The sequence below is a fragment of the Lutjanus erythropterus genome, chromosome 9, assembly GCF_056507025.1.
Source record: "Lutjanus erythropterus isolate fLutEry1 chromosome 9, fLutEry1.hap2, whole genome shotgun sequence".
Classification (NCBI taxonomy): Eukaryota; Metazoa; Chordata; class Actinopteri; order Lutjaniformes; family Lutjanidae; genus Lutjanus; species Lutjanus erythropterus.
In genome coordinates this window covers 7,886,697-7,905,706 of record NC_139325.1, presented here as the reverse complement: position 1 = coordinate 7,905,706, position 19,010 = coordinate 7,886,697, and the positions used below count along the sequence as shown (strand labels likewise).

The 19,010-nt window shown below is 39.7% G+C and overlaps 1 protein-coding gene across 1 annotated transcript; it reads left to right on the top strand.

Moving 5' to 3' along the window:
• The first annotated feature begins 43 nt into the window (after positions 1–43).
• Positions 44–17,710, top strand: kpna5 (karyopherin alpha 5 (importin alpha 6)). The gene is made up of 14 exons (XM_084726012.1): positions 44–186; positions 2,596–2,729; positions 2,928–3,029; positions 3,121–3,220; positions 4,412–4,506; positions 6,527–6,658; positions 8,481–8,569; positions 8,649–8,748; positions 8,872–9,035; positions 12,339–12,417; positions 12,505–12,630; positions 12,709–12,836; positions 14,000–14,178; positions 15,693–17,710. Exons 2-14 carry the CDS (start codon positions 2,601–2,603, stop codon positions 15,878–15,880), a joined length of 1,611 nt encoding a protein of 536 aa, XP_084582138.1. The 5' UTR covers positions 44–186; positions 2,596–2,600; the 3' UTR covers positions 15,881–17,710.
• Positions 17,711–19,010: the final 1,300 nt, after the last annotated feature.

Sequence of the window (19,010 nt, the reverse complement as noted above, 5' to 3'; positions counted from 1 at the left end):
GGTTTCCGGTGTAACTCTGGTTAATTGACGCCTCGCGCTCAGAAACCGGCCGACAGCTGACGGAAGTGACGTGCCGTTGTTGACGCGAGGGGTTTCCTGGGAAAGTTTCAATAGGACGCCATTTTGCTCGAAAAAGAGGGAGAGCAGCAAAGGTTGAAGCTACTACAGAACTGAACGCGTTATCAGGTAACAGTGTTCTCCCCATATGTTCTGTAGGTCAGAGTCAGTGTGGTGGGACTGGGGCTGTTGTCACTGCAGCTACATACAGCAGAGATAAATGACACACCGCAGCATTAGCTCCGGAGCTAACAGCTAAGCTAACCTGCTGTAGTAACTGGACAGGAACACCTCTGTGTGCATTAGTCTTCATTGGAAGAGGTTCAGTCGAGGCCATGTCCTAGTAGCTACATGTATTGATATGTGTGCGCAACGCCGGGGTCCGGTGTGTCCTGACTATCAGCAGTGCAGCTAGTTCAGCTAACGGTAGTTTGACCTCCTCCTGCACGACTGCTAACAGCGTCCATAGGAGATATCTCCTTAATACATGAGTTTACCACCAGGCTGTTTGTCATTATGTCCAAGCCCAATAATTCTACAAATGAACAGAGAAGGCGAGTGACCTGGATTGCGAGTTAATAGTAACTGTAAGATATCAGTCTGGATATAGAGTCAAACACTGGACTGTCGCAACTCTTGCTTTGTTTTAATTAACACAATAGCTGCGGTAAAATTCTGCTTCTCCATGTTCTGAGATTGATCAAAAGCCAGTCATTCATTCTGTATTTCTTAATCATCCTCAGTCAGCTTTCCAGAGGTATCTATCACACAGAAATGGGCGTGAGGCTCGGGGCGGGCCAAGCTTAAAGGAACAGCTCAACCCAAAATCAGAAATTTATCTTTTTCCTCTTTCCTGTAGTGCTGTTTATCCATCTGGATATCTGTGGTGTGAGTCACAGAGTTTTGGAGATATCAACCATAGAGATCTGTGCTTTCTCTAATGGAACTAGATGGTACTTGGCTCCTGGTGCTCAAATACGTTGACTACAAAAAAACCAAAAAAACCCCAACAAACTCAACTGCTGTGAACAGTTTCATGTAGGACCTATTTCCCTTCCTCTGAACTACACCTGCCAACTGTATGTATTGCTGTGCAAAAAGAAGTGTGCATCTGCATATATATGTTAAAGGGATAGTAATTCAGTCATTATCTACTCACTCTCAAGCCAATTAGGGTTCAGGTTTATTTTGTTAGTCTGCAAAACGCTGTTTCACAGAAAAACAGTGTTGCAGAATCTCCCAAACAGTAGAAATGAATGGTGACCATTTTTCAAACATATAAAAGCAACTGGAAAAAACATAAAATGCTAAAAACATGGTGTAAGTAACATTTTTTGTCTGTTTGGCATTTTTGGTCTTTAGGAGACTTTGATTACATCAGACGTGCATCATGGAGGATTTTACGTTTTTATTCTGTTTTTTTTTTTTTTTTTTTGGGCTCAGCTCTGTTGTTCATTTACTTACTTTACTTACTAATGATATACACATGATACATGCGCTTCACACATGCTGCATCAGACATGATAAGGGAAAGATGGCTTTTAATGGGCCGATGCAGCGTAGGGTTGGATATGAAGAAATGTGACTACAGGTGAGACTCATTGTTCATAGCAGTTAGTATTGTATTTTGTAGTGATTGTCTATGTCTACCCAAGAATGCAGATGGAAAGTAGTTCACTGGTAAATCTGTTATAAAGTGCCTCTTCTCTTGTTTTATATTTTTGTACCTGGTCCCTGACGAATAAGTCAAAATCACTGCATTGGATATAGGAAGTTAAAAAAAAAAAGTATAATCCAACACAATCCATTAGCCCAAACTAACACGGAAAGACTGCTAAAAGTTCTGCAGGAAAAAAAGAAAAAAGTCATGTTGTCAGTTATGTAGCCTACTTTTCCCTTCATGGGAGTAAAATATTTGTTTAGTTTGAGCACGATCTTCTTGTTGTGTAACATAGTTACAGTAGATTCAACTGCAGAAAGAAAGAAGTTCCTGCATGAAACTCACAACAAGGTCTGTTGATCATCTTGAGTATTTGGGTCATAATTTTTGGAAAGAAACACTCGTTTTGATTATTTCAAATGTATTTTTTTGGTGCTTTGAGTGCCATTTTGTCCCATCAAATATGAGAAAATGCAGACTTCTCCACAGCCTGTATTTTTCCAAAACGCTGCAACTCACACCAAAACAATGTAGATGTATAAATAGCACTACAGGCCAGAGGAAAAATATTTTTGATTTTGGGTTGAACTCTCCCTTTAGGAGAGGGAAAAAGACACTATCTGATTGGTATTGGTATTAGCAGATACTTAAGGTTGTGGTATTGAACCTGAAAAAATGGTATCAATCCATGCCTATAATGTGCAAAGCCATCAAGTCCAAACACGTAAATCCCTGTTGAGACTATTTTCAGTAATTGTCAATACCTGCCTCTTGAATCAAATGTTTTTGCATAGTCATAGTCGGTATTTAATGATGACTGCATTTGATGAGTAGATGCACCTGGACCTTAACTGCCTGTCCTGTGTCCTGACTCTCAGACACGATGGCGAGTCCGGGAAAAGACAACTACAGGATGAAGAGCTACAAGAACAAAGCACTGAATCCTCAGGAGATGCGTCGAAGGAGAGAGGAGGAAGGAATCCAGCTACGCAAACAGAAGAGAGAGGAGCAGGTAAACACTGTCTCACTCTGAACCACTTGATTACAATACTTATTACTTTAAATTTAAATTAAACTATTCTACATCATCAATTACAGTCAAAACCCTGTGCATTTTTTCACATGTGCTGTTGTGTTTGGTATCAAGCCAGGGTACTAAAAATATTAACAGCAGCAGGTTAATCATGTGATCTTCACTGTGTGCCCACAGTTGTTCAAGAGGAGAAATGTGTGTGTACCTTCAACTGATGAATCAATGCTGGAGTGTCCGATCCAGGATCCAGACATCAGCTCCACAGTACCTGTTGCAGGTGTAAGTGTTGCTTTACTACTGTGGTATTTAATGCAGAACGGTTTTGATATCCATCATTTTTAATATTTCTCTAATGTTGACCATGTTGCAGGATGGGGTCATAACTCCAGATATGATTCAGATGATCTTCTCTGACGACCCAGACCAGCAGCTAATTGCTACACAGAAATTTCGGAAATTGCTCTCCAAAGGTTTGTGTTGCATCCTGGGTATCTAAATATTTACGTAATTTATCTGATCTGAAGTTTAAGTAATAATCTCTCACTGCTTTATTTAGAATCTGTTGTACCATTCTTTTACTGATTAGGATGAAATAGATTCAGTCAACAGAAAAGACTACCTACAGCTAGGCTTCTTAGTGGTTTTAAGAGATGACATCACATCACCCCAATCCCGGCTTCCCTCCATTGGCTTCTTGTGCGTTTTAGAATTGATTTTAAGATTTCACTGATCACATTTAAAGTCTGTCCTGGTCTGGCCCCTAGCTACAGAGCTGAAATTTTAACCCCCTATGAGCCAGTACGCAGCCTTAGATCCTCAGGCGGGGTCTTCCTAACTGCTCCAAAGTCGAGCCTTAAATCTAAAGGTGACTGCGCTTTTTCCATCAGGGCCCCTCGACCTTGGAATGACCTGCCTGAGGAGATGAGGCTGCAGAATTAGTGGCCTCTTTTAAATTACTTTTAAAACCCATTCTCATAGACTTGCTTTTATGTTATGTCATTGTCTCCTTTCAATATATTTAATTTTATTATTTTATTTGTACTTACTTACATTGACGTTAGATGATGTCTTATTCCATTCCATGTTAAGTCTCTACGATCCCCTTCCTCTATATTTTCATTTATTCTTTATTGTCATGTTTTACTGTTTTTTATCTCTTTTACTGTTTTGTATTGTTTTACTAGGTTTTAGTGTCTTTTGCTTGTGTCTTAGTTTTACTTCAGTTTTAGCTTAATTTTGTCTTGCTCCTGCCTGGCCTTCTGTTGTTATTTTGCCTCTGCTCTATCCTGTTCTTCTGCTCTTTTGCTTTGCCTGTCAAAGCACTTTATAAACTCAGTTTTAAAGGTGCTATATAAATGAAGTTATTATTATAACTTACAAAACTCTTACAACATCACAGCTGAACAGACTGTTTGACAGATGGTCTGTGCAAAAATACCACAGTGATGACTCAACTAATGGTTTGTCTCAATGTAATATTACAAGTTAGCTTTATGTCCACTCAGGAGTGCACTCTCTAATGCACATGAAGGTAAACTCACTTCTACTCTCCTTTTGCACTTTAGTTGATCAGAACCTCTGCCTTCCTTTTTAAAAATCTGTCATCTTTGAACCAGAATGCATTCAGTTAGAGTTGAGTTCTGTTTTGATCCTCTGTGCAGAACCAAACCCGCCCATAGATGAGGTAATTTCAACTCCTGGTGTTGTGACTCGTTTTGTGGAGTTCCTGAAGAGGAGTGAAAATTGCACACTGCAGGTGAGCTGCACAGCACAGTACCTGTATGAATGAAACTATGATCAGTGAGACACATCAGGAATATTTTAAGTTATTTAGATGTCAGATAAACACTATAGTTTTTTGATATAGTGTGCCATTGCCTCTATTTACAACATGTTACTAGGGCCTGATAGTGTGAGCATTTCATTCACATATGTGAGTGATGGTAAAAGGGGAAGCAGTAGAGAAAACATGACTAAGTGCCCTCCAGGTGGCCTTTCCAGTGCAGAAAATGTGATTAAAATACCATATAGGCTGCCCTACATGCCAGAAAATCAGCTGACCTCTAAATGGTGAAATAGTTCTGCGTGTTTGTTTGAAAAAAAGATATGCTAATCTTATTTCTTAAAAAAAATGCACCCCTTAAAGGAATAGTCCACCCAAAAATGAAAATTCAGTCATCATCTACCACCTATCTGTCATCTCACCCTCATGCCAATTGAAGGTGGGGTTAAGCTTTTTTTTAGTCCACAAAACACTGGTGGAGTTTCACTGGAAAACAGAATTGCAGAATTTCACCAACTATTTAAGTGACTGGTAACCAGTTTTCAAACAAATAAACAGCCGGAAAAAAATATAGAATGCTTCCATACTGCTCCTCTGGTGTACTCCAAGTCTCCTAAATCCCCAACATGCCAAGTTGACTGGCAAAAATGTCATTTCCACCATGTTTTAGCCTGCATTGTAGATCCTGAGCTTGGGGCCATGTGAACACTGTCTGAATTGTGTGTGTGTGTGTGTGTGTTGTGATGGTGTGCGGGTGCAAGTGAATGGCATGTCGGGGCCTTAGGAGATGAGCAGTATGGAGACTAGGGGTGGGAATCTTTGGGCACCTGCCGATTTGATTACGATTACGATTCAGGGGCTACGATTCGATTATAAAACGATTATTGATGCATCTTTATGTATATTGATGCACTTTTTCACAAACACATTTCTTTTTGTCTCACTGAATAAGCATTCGTCACTTGCAATTTTTAAAAACAGCGCATTTGTAATAAGAATTCATTTCGATTATATTTTATTAAACTATTGGAAATATGTGCAAACTGGAAAGTACCAACAGTAGCCACTAGTAGCCGCAGCAACAGCAGCCTGCCGTCTCCCCGACTCCTCCGTCGGGTGGAATCAAGTTACGGCTTCTCATGTTTGTTGTGTTGCCAAAGTATTTGATTTTAGCTCGACACAGCTTACATATAACGTGGCTCTTGTCCAGTTTGCTTCCGCCGTCGACGTTGTAGAAGTCGAAGTGTTTCCACACGGCTGCTTTTAAATTAGAAGGAGCTGTTCGGACCTCATGGCGAGGTGGCTGCCGGTCGGCCATGTTTGTTTTCCGCTGTGCGCGTGTCGCTCCAGGTGCGCGTCCCAAAATGTCCCGGCGATGACGCGTACCGCGCTTCTTAGTTCCACATTATTTAGAAGCTTCTGTATCACTTTAATTAACAGATTTAAATAATCGAAATTTGGACGTTTGTGAATCGATTCAGATTCGTCCACGTCCGAATCGCGATGCATCTAAGAATCGGAAATTTCCCCCACCCCTAATGGAGACATTGTATGTTTTTATTTTCTGTAGTTTTTTTTTTTTTTTGAAATCTGGTCTCCATTTGACTAGTTTGGGAGATTCTGTAAAACTGTTTTCCTGTGAAACTCCGGCAGTGTTTTGTGGACTAAAAAACTAAATCAGATCTTCAGTCAGCATGAGGGTGAGATGATAATGACTGAATTTTAATTTTTGGCTGAACTATCCCTTTAATATCAATATGTGCCCCTAAAAATAAATGTAAGTGTAGAAGCTTGATTACTCAACAGGTCTTGTGTTCACCATGTGATGTGTCCAGGATTCAGTTTCTGGCTCTGAGACATCGTACATCTAACATGTTCTACCAAGAATCACACCAGTCAAACTAATTAGTATTTCAGATTTCTCTGAAATGTCACCTCATGCGGATTGACTGAACTGTCACTGTTGTGTGTATTATTTGTGCATTTCCAACAGTTTGAAGCAGCCTGGGCCCTAACCAACATCGCCTCGGGCACCTTCCTGCACACCAAGGTGGTGATTGAAACAGGAGCTGTTCCCATTTTCATTGAGCTGCTGAACTCTGAGTACGAAGACGTCCAGGAACAGGTGAGAGGCTCAAAGATAAGATATTAAATATGAGCCATAAAACAGTCAAATGTTTTTTAAAACAGATGCTCTCTGTGTGCAGTGTTGAAGGTTCTGCCCTCACAGTGCAAGATGTTTTTGCTTGTACTGTGTAATAATAGTTGGGAAATGACTTGGAACAGATAACAGCCATGCTGTACAATAGATGACTGATGGTTCTCTCCAACATGCAGCTAAATTCCCCCTGAATTTTACCTCTTGAGTTTTTGTGAGGATGGCTGAATGTGAGCAGCTACAGATAAATACAATCCAGCCTGCAACCCATGGCTTAAAACTTTAACATTTTGATGCATCGAGATTCATTGAGAATTATTTAATCGTCAAATTGTAGCTCTCTGAATTGTAATTGAATCATGAATAACCCAGATATTCCCACCCCTACTTTTACAATCATTTTTCCATTGTTTTTTTCTTCTTTCTTTTCTTTTTTTCAATCTGAAATAGCTGCTCATTAAACCTTCCCTTCAGACGAATACAATAGGTTGTACACAGTTACATGAATTTTAACAGGGCAGTTCTTATTTAGATCCTTTCATACACCGCTCATTAGGTGACATGTAAAAGAACACATGTATTGACGGTGACCTATATGGTGCTGCTCAGTTAGCACATGCAAAGATATTATGAAAGAGCAAATTTGAATACAACACTGCATATTGACATTTTTACAGTGTTGAATTTTCATAACCATTTATACACAGAGCCAAATGTTAGATATCTCGCTCCACTTTCCAAGCGTGCAGCGTGTGGGGAGAATTTTAATCTCTATATACAGATATGTGCATGAATATAGAATTTTGGGCATGGGGGAATGCATATGAAGGCTCAACTGTTACATGAAGAGTTTGGTTGTCCTCATGTCTACTGCTGCCAGCTTGATAAATTCAACTTCACTGAGCACAAAGATGCAATAAAACGCAACACTGCGTATCATACGGAAGGTTGCTAGAGATGTACATGCAGCATTAATGAGTAAATAGCATTACATTTCTCTGTCATTTGATGGAGAAATGTCACGTTACACCGATGTTATGTGGGACAAGTGAAAAATGAGAGTTGAGTCACGTTTAGTCATACAGGTTCCCAGGCACAAGTCAAAACAATACACCTACTGACCATGAATGACTGAATGAGTTGGCGGTCATTTACATTCAATGTAGAACTGTTGATATGCCACTTTATTAAGTCTCAAGATTCTTTTTCAGGTGAGAAAGAAACCTTTAGATTCCCGATACATGGTCAGTTTATCCAAATAATGAATATTTGGAAATAAGTTTCTCTACTGTGCCAGGATTGTCCCAGACACCGTTTTTATTGTCCCTGGGACAACAGGACATCCTTAATTTTGAGCACTGGACCCGTCTCCCACTTTGAAAACCTCTGACATAGAAAATTCATACACACAAAAATTAAAAATACAATATTTCTATCCTCTTTTTTCTGTTAGTTGTTTAAATTATTTTTTATTTACTTATTTTTGTTGTTGTTTTAGCTTTGTTTTCTTACTACCCCTCAATAGGGGTTGTTAATTTGTGCAATAGACAAGTGATGCTAATAGTTAGGAGTGATGATCTAGTTCTGGTGAAATTGGAATAAACAAATGAGAGGAGGTATTATAATTATGATCTTACTGTAAGGAGTTGTTCATAAAAGAATGTCAAAAACAGGGAATGTGGAGACCTTGAAAATGTCCGGTAAACCTGCACTCATTAATAAAGAAATTAGGACTGCAGCACCTTCTCACTGGGACACTGAGGCATGTTGGCTGTGTGTTGTGTTGCAGGCGGTTTGGGCGTTGGGGAACATAGCAGGAGATAACGCTGAGTGCAGAGACTACGTGCTCAACTGTGGCATCCTTCCGTCTCTGCAGCAGTAAGTGTCCTTCATCTCTCTGTCTGAATGGGTCACGTTATATGATGATAACACCTGAATGCTGTGTCTTCATGTCCAGGCTACTTGCTAAATCCAACCGTCTCACAACAACCCGCAATGCAGTGTGGGCTCTGTCCAACCTCTGCAGAGGGAAGAACCCACCACCAGATTTTGCTAAGGTCAGTCAACGTGTCAGAACTGAACTGGAATGTCTTATCTCTGCTTCCTGAATCATTATTCATCCAGCTCTTCTATTAAACTGTCCCTGTGTCTCTGGTGTCCTTGACTCTGGTGTGTGTCAGGTGTCTCCTTGTCTTAGCGTGCTGTCCAGGCTGCTGTTCAGCAGCGATCCAGATGTGCTGGCTGATGCCTGCTGGGCTCTGTCCTACCTATCTGATGGTCCAAATGAAAAGATCCAGACAGTCATTGACTCCGGGGTCTGCCGCAGACTAGTGGAGCTGCTCATGTAAGGAACTGACACTTCCACATTGTATGAGAGTCTTTTCCTGATTCATCAGCCTGCCTTTCGAACTCCTATAGAATGGTGATTTAACTCAGGACTGGGTCTGTAGTTGAAGCAACATCCTGTTGTATTTCCCATAAATGTGCCTCTGTGGTTCATGCTGATTTTGCACTCGTCACCTTGCCTGAGGAGCAAATGGGAAAAACTTGTTTCAGAACCATGTTCTCGGCTAAAAAAAATAAACCAATGTTGGGTGCATTGTCTATCTTTGGATTAGTGACCCACTTATTCACAGTCGACTATAAACATTCTAATTTTAGCATAGGTATATACAGGGTGCTGGCAGGGTCTTAAAAGCAATAAAAGAAATACGACAAACGACACAGAATCACACAGAGTGAAGTCAGTGAACAGCAGACATGCCACAATGGGGACGCAGTAAAATGAAAATAAGTCGAAGATGACCCTACTTGAGTTGATGACAGCTACCCTTGTTACTGTAAGTTGCACAAAACTCTGCAAGTAAATTAGCCAATACTTTATCAATAACTCAGAACATAACCTGCTCCCACCCAGGTTATGAGTTCAGCATCAGTAACCATGGTGATCTAGCCAGGTTAAAAAAGAGACTTCTTCCTGTCACTGAAAACTCTGACTTTAGACTCAGCATACCTCGCGAACACATCAACCTTGCTTCATAATGCAGCCCTCAAATCAACATGCATAAACATGCATGTGTCAGTCTGCTCTGTCTGCAGTCTGATCCATCCGTTATGTTCTACACAAACACTGCACATTAACTCAGCTAACAGCCAATTGTCACAAACAAGCTAAAAGGAAAACTGTTTGAATGTCATCTTACTGTTTAGTCTACTTTGCAAATCTTAAAATTATGCAAATTCTTGTGAACTTCCTGCTGGATGAGATAAAGCAGCCCTTGCCTCTCTGCGAGTGGTACCTGCAGGCAGTAAACACATCAGAGGAGGACAGAGGACATGATGAAGATACCGACTGATGTCTGTGCTCTTCATTCTCTCTAAACTTCACTAAGTACTTTAATGTCAGGAGTATGATGTATTTTATTGACATTTTAGATTTCTTTCTGGTGAGATACTGAGTATGTGTTGAAGACAATATATATTTTTAAGAGCAATTATTTAGTGATGAAAAAGAACTTAAGTGCTGTTTTATAAGTGGCAGCAGAATCCAAAATGATAACGAGTGAGTTAAGACTATTCCAGGTATGATACGATATGATATACTTTATTGTCCCCATAGGGAAATTTGTTTTGGACTCAAATGCTGCACACAACATGCCTCCACAGTGTGATAAAACAAACAACATAATAAATAAACACATAACATGCACATAATTCACATTGCACATTACAAGATATTGCACATACAAATACATAACACATATTGCACATATCCTGTGGTAAAAAACATCCTGAAACTATTGCACAATCCCTGCAGCCTCAAACAGCACTATTTAAAAGTTTAATGGAGGCAGGAACAAATTAATTTTTAAATTGGTTAAGTTTACAGTGGGGAACTCTGTATCGTCTGCCAGAGGGCAAGAGCTCATATTCTACATGCAGGATATGTGATGGGTTGGTCAATATCCTCTGAGCCTGCCGAAGAACAGACTGCTCATAAATTATTGTTATTATTAGGTATAATAATGTGAGTATATAATGATATGTGAAAGTCAAGCACTTGGTAAATAATTGTTTCCTAGTGATTCAAATCCATCCTGATTTTCTATTATAGCTTTAATATGTATTGCCGGTACGGTCATGAGGCTGGCAGAGAACTGTTGAGGTACTCTGATATAACAGCTTTATCCATATCCAGTCACTGTGATGTTTCCATTTAGTAGATTCAGGTACAATGAAACACTGACACACTAGGCTCGTTGGAGATGAACTGTGCCTTGCCTGTAAAGTAGTCAGGATCAGGCAGCCACAGTAGGAGGTAGAGACAAAAAGCTGCAGTCAAGTCAGACAGTTTCCAGCAGCCTTTATTGAATATACAGGAAGAGACACTAACATCCTGTTAAAACACTTGTAGGTCACTTGTAGTTTGCAGACCAAATTCAAAGCTGAAGAAATAAGTGTCTTCTTAATCGCTGGTTAAAGTTGAATTAGAAGAGACCCCCCTGTTATATGATCCTCTGTTCTTTTATCTGCCTTGTAAACCAGTTTGTTTGTTTGATAAGTCATATAACCTTTAATATAAACAGCCACAAAATATATGCTTATTAACAGATTAAAATGTCATTGTACAACATCAGATTAATAGATCCAGATAAACTCATCAACATAAACCATCACACACTGAACCGAGTTGCTGTGATTTTATTAGGAGCAAACTAATAAAATCACAGTGAATCAGTTCAGTGTGCAGCGGTTTATGATTTTATCTGAGATGTTCCTGTGGCTGACCAGCACCCGATCCTTGAGACTGGCTGTGGGGAGGAAGTTCTGTTTTCTAATATATCCAGTATTAGAATAACACAGAAAATTAGTATTTTATACAAAAGCCAGGCACTTGCAGTCAGTGGAGAGCAACTGCAGCACCTGGCTCTAAAACCTGGCTCCAACACTGCAGCCTCTACTTATGAATAACAGACTGGAATAATCAGTTCAACACTAATGGATTATATAACATTATAAAATATTAATTTGAAAATGAATCCACACTACAATCAAGAAACCTTGTGTGGGTTTGAGGTCACCAGTAATGCCTGGTCTATAGCAACTGCAGCTTCTTAAAGAAGAAAAAAATTGGTCGCTGGCCTGTCCAGTGTGCTTGTCTTCGTCTCCACTCATGCAGAACGCATCAGTTTTTTCATGCTGGATCATAGACGGTGTATTAAATGGTTTCTAGAATTCTGCTGAGTAATCAAGAACTGCATGCAGTCTCTCCAGCAACACTGGCAAGAGCAAAGTTCACACAACCTACACAGTCCCATTATTCACATCAGTGGGAATTAAGCCAGGTTGAAATAAACCTAACCTTTCTCTTTAAATGTTCATCTAATCCAAAGTCCACAGTGAATCGGTCTTGACTTGAACTTGGTGTTAAATGATTTCTGCTGTTGTTGTTAGTGTGAAGCCCCTAACTTGAGTGAATGTATACACCGTTTAAAGCAGATTAATGCAGAGGACACATGATGAAGATGTTCATTATTGGACAAACATCTTTACTTAAATAGATTCCCTTCCTTAGTGTTTTGGCATGAAAACTGTCATGTTCTAAGAAATTTAAGTTGTTTGAATCTTTCTTTGTATTTTGTTATAGGCACAGTGACTATAAGGTTGTTTCTCCTGCTTTACGTGCGGTGGGCAACATTGTGACAGGAGATGATATCCAGACTCAGGTAGAGACTCACTTCATGTCTGCATTGATTTGTTTGTACATGATTATATACAGTATTAAATGTAAACGTCTGTCTGTCTGTCATCAGGTAATCTTGAACTGTTCAGCACTACCATGTTTACTCCACCTCCTCAGCAGCCCCAAGGAATCCATTAAGAAGGAGGCATGCTGGACTGTGTCCAACATTACAGCAGGAAACCGAGCTCAGATTCAGGTATAGGCTTCTCCACTTCGGTGTAGTGTGTCATGTTTTGTGTGTCTGTGGAACTGATGGTGTTTCTCCTCTCATCAGAATGTGATTGATGCCAACATCTTCCCAGTACTCATTGAGATCCTGCAGAAGGCTGAGTTCCGTACGAGGAAGGAGGCAGCGTGGGCGATTACTAATGCCACCTCTGGGGGCACTCCAGCACAGATTAGGTTAACACTCTGGTTCTCTGTGATGTATTGCATGCTGAGAATTTGACAATAATGGGGAACATTAGCAGCTTCTTCAGCTGGAGCCACACCACAGTGAACACTGATAGTCCTGTCACCCCCAGTAACTAAATTATATTCTAATCAAAATGGCTGTCATGTTCGATTTCTCACCTTCATAAGAAACCAGATTTTGTGACAATTTTAATAATAAGCAAGTTGCAGTTGATGTTGTAGTGAAGTCTGCGTCTCTCGTTTGTTTACTTGTGGACCTTGAACACCTTTAAATCATGATTTTACCCTGTTAGATCATCATCATCTGCCGTTTATTCCATACACAGTATGTTATGATCCTCTAAAGTAAGACACCATACAGGGTGAATAAATCTCATCTCCACTGTGTCTGCACAGTCACCATATCACAGTGTTCAAGGTCAATCAACTAATTCTGAGCTGATTGTCAAGATATTTAGTTTGTTATAAATGTGAGAGATTGAACATGATAGTGGTCACTTGTGGAAAAAAAAAAAAAAAAAGTTAAATTCAGTGACTGGGAGCAATCTTATCAGAACTATGTCAAAACATGAACATTCTGAAGAGACACAACTTCACTGAAACATGCAGGCTCCAACCTATGAGTAGGAAAAATGTTCTAAATAAACAACAAAATGTACTAAATAAATGAAATGTACTACATAAATAAGGGTTCTAACTAAATAATCTAATTTTCTAAATGATTAAAATGTTCTACTTAAATAAGGGTTCTAAATAACAATTTTCTAATTTAAAAAAATGTTCTATCTAAATAACACAATACTCTAAATAAATAATGAAATGTTCCAAATAAATAACAATGTTTAAAAGGAGAAGTTTGGATTTATTGATTGTTTGAAGTTTATACAGTCAGGCGAACCCAGGATGTTCAGTTCATGACACTACTCTATGCCTCTTAAAGAAAACTAACACTATACTATATTAAAAACACTTTATTAAAACTTGGCAAAAGTCTGCTGGCTTCATCTGTGATCTGTGGTGACATTACAGCAGGTGCTTCACCACCACGCTTCACCATACCTGGCTGAGATCTGCATTTTACTAAGTAACTCCTCGGGTGACTTAACATTAATGAAAATACTTATTTTGAATATTTCTCTTGGTGTGAGCAGGTATCTGGTGTCTCTGAGTGCCATCAAACCCATGTGTGACCTGCTGACAGTGATGGACTCAAAGATCGTGCAGGTGTCTCTGAATGGACTGGAGAACATCCTCAGACTGGGAGAGCAGGAGGCCAAACAGAACGGAACAGGCATTAATCCATACTGTGCTCTCATCGAGGAGGCTTACGGTAATGCTCTGCAACGCATTACACAGCTAACAACTGAAACTAACACTGTACAAAATCCATCAGTCATACCAACACCTCCAGTACCTTCTTACACAGATGTGACAGGAATTTACATATTTACTTCTTGGTTCCATGCCAGAAATCAATCTGTGAGCCAGTGACTCCGCACAATTAATGTAGAGTCCTTTTATCATGAAGAAAAATGTTAGTCTCAGTGTTAGAAAATGCTACCCTACCATTGGCAAATATATGACTGAACATTTCTTAGAATATAAACCAATTAAATAAAAGAATGTCTGAGGTTTGATGAATGACTTCCACTCCCACTATATATTGTTAATGCAGCATAAACTGTAAAAGTCAAAGTAAACAAAGAAGACGCAAGCTGCCAAACATTCTCATGTGGGAAATACACACGGGTGATAGCTGTCATTCAGCCTGATCTCTATATCTACGTCACACCCACGCCTCAGCTTAAAATAGAAATATCAAACAGCACATCCTTTGTTTTTTGTAACATTTCAGGAGCCAGTTACACCAGCTGTTCAAACTTAGCCTCGGTTTACCTTAAGTTAAAATGCCCACATAACTAAATTAAAGCAGGTTGCACCACACCAACTAGTTCATGCTTATTCACATTAGTTGTTACTTAGTTTTTACACCTAGTAGATGTTAGAATCAGGTCCAGGCAGTCCAACAGTTGTTGCTCACCACAGAATGGAAGCATGTCTGTTTTCTTATTGTAACACCCAGCAGTAGATACCACGCTCACCAGCTGTGGCTGTTAACTCAGCTGACAGCAAAGTCAAATAAGAGGTCATGGAGGCACAGATTAAAAGTAGGGCTGTACAATTTCATAAAAAAGTCATATTGCAATCATTTTGACTGAAATTGCAAATACAATATGCGATACATTTAGTGGAAATGATCAGTTTTGCATGACAAATTCTGTCCATCAATTAATCTGTTGATTATTTGCTTAATTAATCAATTAGCTGTGAGAACATGGTGAAAAATGTATCAGTGTTTCCTCAATGTCCAAGATGAGGTCCTCAAATGCCTCGTTTGCCCACACCCCAAAGATAGTCATTTTGCTGTCAGAAAGGAATAAATAAACCAGTAAACATTCAAAGTTTAAGAGCCTGCAATCAAAGATGTTTTTAACTTTTTTCTTTAAAAATGACTTAATTAATTGAACAATCAATTAATTATTGAATAAATGTTGCAGCTCTACAACAAATGCATGAAATGCCCAAAAATAAAAAGTAAAAAATTGATGCCTACATGTATTTTTAATACATGTTGGGCAGTTACTGTCCTCCATAAAACAGCAACAGGCCGAGTGAAAATACAGTTTAAAATGTCAGTACAATTGAGGAAATGCCTCCTCAAAGTAGTAGTTTTTGAACCATGATGCTTGAGACAGCAGTGGCATTTGTCCCACCTTGACTTTACATGTGTTAAGTCTCATTAGAAACAAACTGAGCTGTGTATCTGTGGCTGCACCCCTTCAGGCCTGGACAAGATTGAGTTCCTGCAGAGCCATGAGAACCAGGAGATCTACCAGAAGGCCTTTGACCTGATTGAACACTACTTCGGCGTGGAGGAGGAGGACGCCAGCCTGGCTCCACAGGTGGACCAGAGTCAAGGCCAGTTCGTCTTCCAGCAGCAGGAAGGACCCATGGAGGGTTTCCAGCTTTAACCCCGCCTCACCTGCACAGCTCTATCTTCTTCCTTCTGGTCTCTAAACCTCCGCCAGAGACAGCGACTGGGCCTGCTGGCCTGAGAACTCTCCAGGGACCTCACCTCATGTGTGCGGGACAGCCCCAGACCTTCACTTCAACCATGTCCTCACAACAACACTGACTGTGGAGAGACGGAGAGGAGAGACCTATGAATATGGAGATGAAAAGTAAAAGAGCACCTGTGGCTCAGTGATGCTGTCTGAGACTGTGGAGCCTGGATGGACGGCTCATGTCTGTCAAGGACAGCCGACTCATGTTAAAGAAAGAATTCTCTTGTTTTTTTCTTTAGTGACACAGTCTGATGATGTTCCGTTGACCTCTTGTGATATTATTTTTATCATTCAAAAAGATGTTCATGATATTTGTGTTACAATTAGAAACTGGTGTCCAAATCAGCATCCTTATCCCTTCTTCAATGTGAAACTACCTCTTCAGTCTTCAGAAAGAATCAAGCCCTAAATGAACAGATGAAGCACCAGACTGATTATTTTCTTCGATTCCAGCTAGAATCCAATCTTGAATCAAATCCTTGTTCAGATTCAGGGTGTAGCGGCTGACCTGTAGGCAGGTAGTGGATGTGAATACAGTACTACTGTACGTCCTGGTGTTGCCATACTTTAAGTGTGAAGCAGCTGCACATGCTCTCTGGGCCCCTTTCCTCTCCAGGACACTCTGGGTCTTTTATTTATTTGTCTTTGAGAGCTGTGGAGGAGCTCCTCTATGTCTTCTCCACCCTCAGCTCTGACTGAAGGTGACTGCTTCCTGGATTGTGCACCCGGCCAACTGGCCCGAGTTAGTTTCAGATGTGTATCAGTGTTGGCTCCTCACTAGTGTTTTTGCTGCTTCTTTTAAATGTTCTTGATTTCAAAAAGCAGTATCAGGGCAGGGCAGGTGCTGTCTGAGTTACATGATGCAGTGTGTTCAACAATCGTGCTAGTTCAATGAGATTTTTCTGAACTCGCAGTGTAATCTATCTTAAATTATTTTTTCTGCCTGCAATCATTTTCTCGTTGTGATGGGATTAGCCGACTGACTCGGGGTTTGTATATTATATATACATGTAAGAAAGTGTAAAGAAAGTATTTATGTGGCTGTGGGAAGGTGTGATATGCAATGATGTTTTGGGACTGATATGCAGTTGTAGTATCTCCAGTCCATCACTGCTTCTCCTTTATGCAGTGAGTGTTTTATTTTGAGGTTTGTCTCCTCCGCTTTGATTTTTATTTTGTCATGTTCTGATTTTGCAGTCGATGTCTTATGATGGAAGCACATTGTTTTGTTTTCCTACTTTTGGCTCTACCCCTGAACCATGATTTGACAGATTTTCAGTATGTGCACATTTGAGTACAGTAATTGGTGGAGAACCGAACATGAAATCAATCTATATTTACGTGAAATGGAAAATATTTGTAATGCAGAAATTACATTAAGCACATTGAATCATGTATAGTTTTCTAATATCTCTGGTTTGTATGATTGTATATCATTTTTTTAGGTTTTGGTAGTGTTTTTGTTTTCTCCTGTTTGGGAATGAATTTGCTGTGTTCTTGTGGCTCTCAGTAGAACTTGTGTGTTAGAACTGCAGCAGTCAGTCAGTGTACAGGAGTAAATGACTGTATGCAGCCACAGTGTGTGGTTCCTAACACTGACTGGATCACTGGTGTGACAGTGAAGCTGGCTCAGGCTGTCTGTGATGAGGCCTGGCTCTTCTTTGTGGGGATGCACACTCATATTGTGTAACAAGAATTAATAAATTGATCTGTTGGATACAAACCGCACACACCTGATTTACTGTTTCTTTGTCTTTTCTTCAGGAAAGTTCTCACACTGACATTTACTGTTGAATTGACTGTGTGGCTGCTGTCAAGTGAATTTACTCAAAAACTAGTCTGACAGTAAGAAAACACTTGGAAAACAGGTCAAATTGTCTACAATTTATTAATTGATAATTTTAAACACTGTGACTTATGGCTTCAAATGTGTCTTAATACATGCAGTATTTTTTCAGACAGTCTACAATCGCCACATCGTATTTTAAATGCTGCCTAAATGTGTGACACTTTGCGCTGTGCAATTTGAACCTTACACATTAACCTACAAAACATAACAACTCACTAAATGCTTTACAACTTTTCAGACCGAAAACAATCACAGTGTCTGTGGCTAAACATCATTCACCGTAAGCTGATGTTACCTGCCAGCCTGACAGGGTGATTAGAATTGGTCCAGTGTCCAGTGGGGGTTCTGACTACGTGTCCAACAACATCTGTAACTTTCATGCAAAAAAAAGTGCACCACTGTAAACATCTTTCAACATATTTAAACAAGAGTATGTGGAAACCATGAATTACATTACATGAATTTCAAGTTTAAAAGTTCACCTGCAATTTTCTGCAGTGGTCCCAGTTAAGAATGTTCCTGGCAACTAATTTCCCTGTCGATTAAACAAAATTTAATTTATACTGGTCGACTTGTCTAACAGTACATGCATGCCACTTTTCACTATGTGCAATACAAACATTGCACATTAACCTACAAAACATGGCAACATCTCACTAAATGCTTCACCTTTTTGGACTGAAGAGGATTACAGTGTCAGCATGTAAACAACCTGGAGCTGTTGTAAGCTGCCAGCCTGCTACACAGTGTGGCTAACGTTAGCAATGCTAGCAGCGGCCTGCAGATTAATGCCCATGTCTGTGCTGAATGTGGTCACATATTGCTCCAGTCAGTGATTATAGACCAGTTTATTCTGTCACTGTCTACATTCAACATTATTTCCATTTGCTAGATTAAAACACTGCCAAACTGCTGGTTTTACGAGGTGTAATCTGTCAGACAAATGATGTAAAAGATGTAACGATGTAAATGTAACACTATAACAAGTCAAAAGTTATGTAAAAGACGTAACAAGACAATTATTTAACAGGAGGAAAATAACAAACAATGTTACAAGACAAAAACAAGATAAAAGATGTAACAGGACAACACGTGTAAAAATTTTAACAAAGTGAAACAGACAGAGAGACTGACCACAGAGAGAAGGTGAAGTTCAGTTAGCTTAGCACAGAAACAGCTGGCAGAAGT

Coding starts and splice junctions, on each gene's coding strand:
- kpna5 (XM_084726012.1), top strand. CDS start 2,601: ATGGCGAGTCCGGGAAAAGACAACTACAGGATGAAGAGCTACAAGAAC. Junction 8,570..8,648: donor ATCCTTCCGTCTCTGCAGCA/GTAAGTGTCCTT, acceptor CTTCATGTCCAG/GCTACTTGCTAAATCCAACC. Junction 12,631..12,708: donor GAAACCGAGCTCAGATTCAG/GTATAGGCTTCT, acceptor TCCTCTCATCAG/AATGTGATTGATGCCAACAT.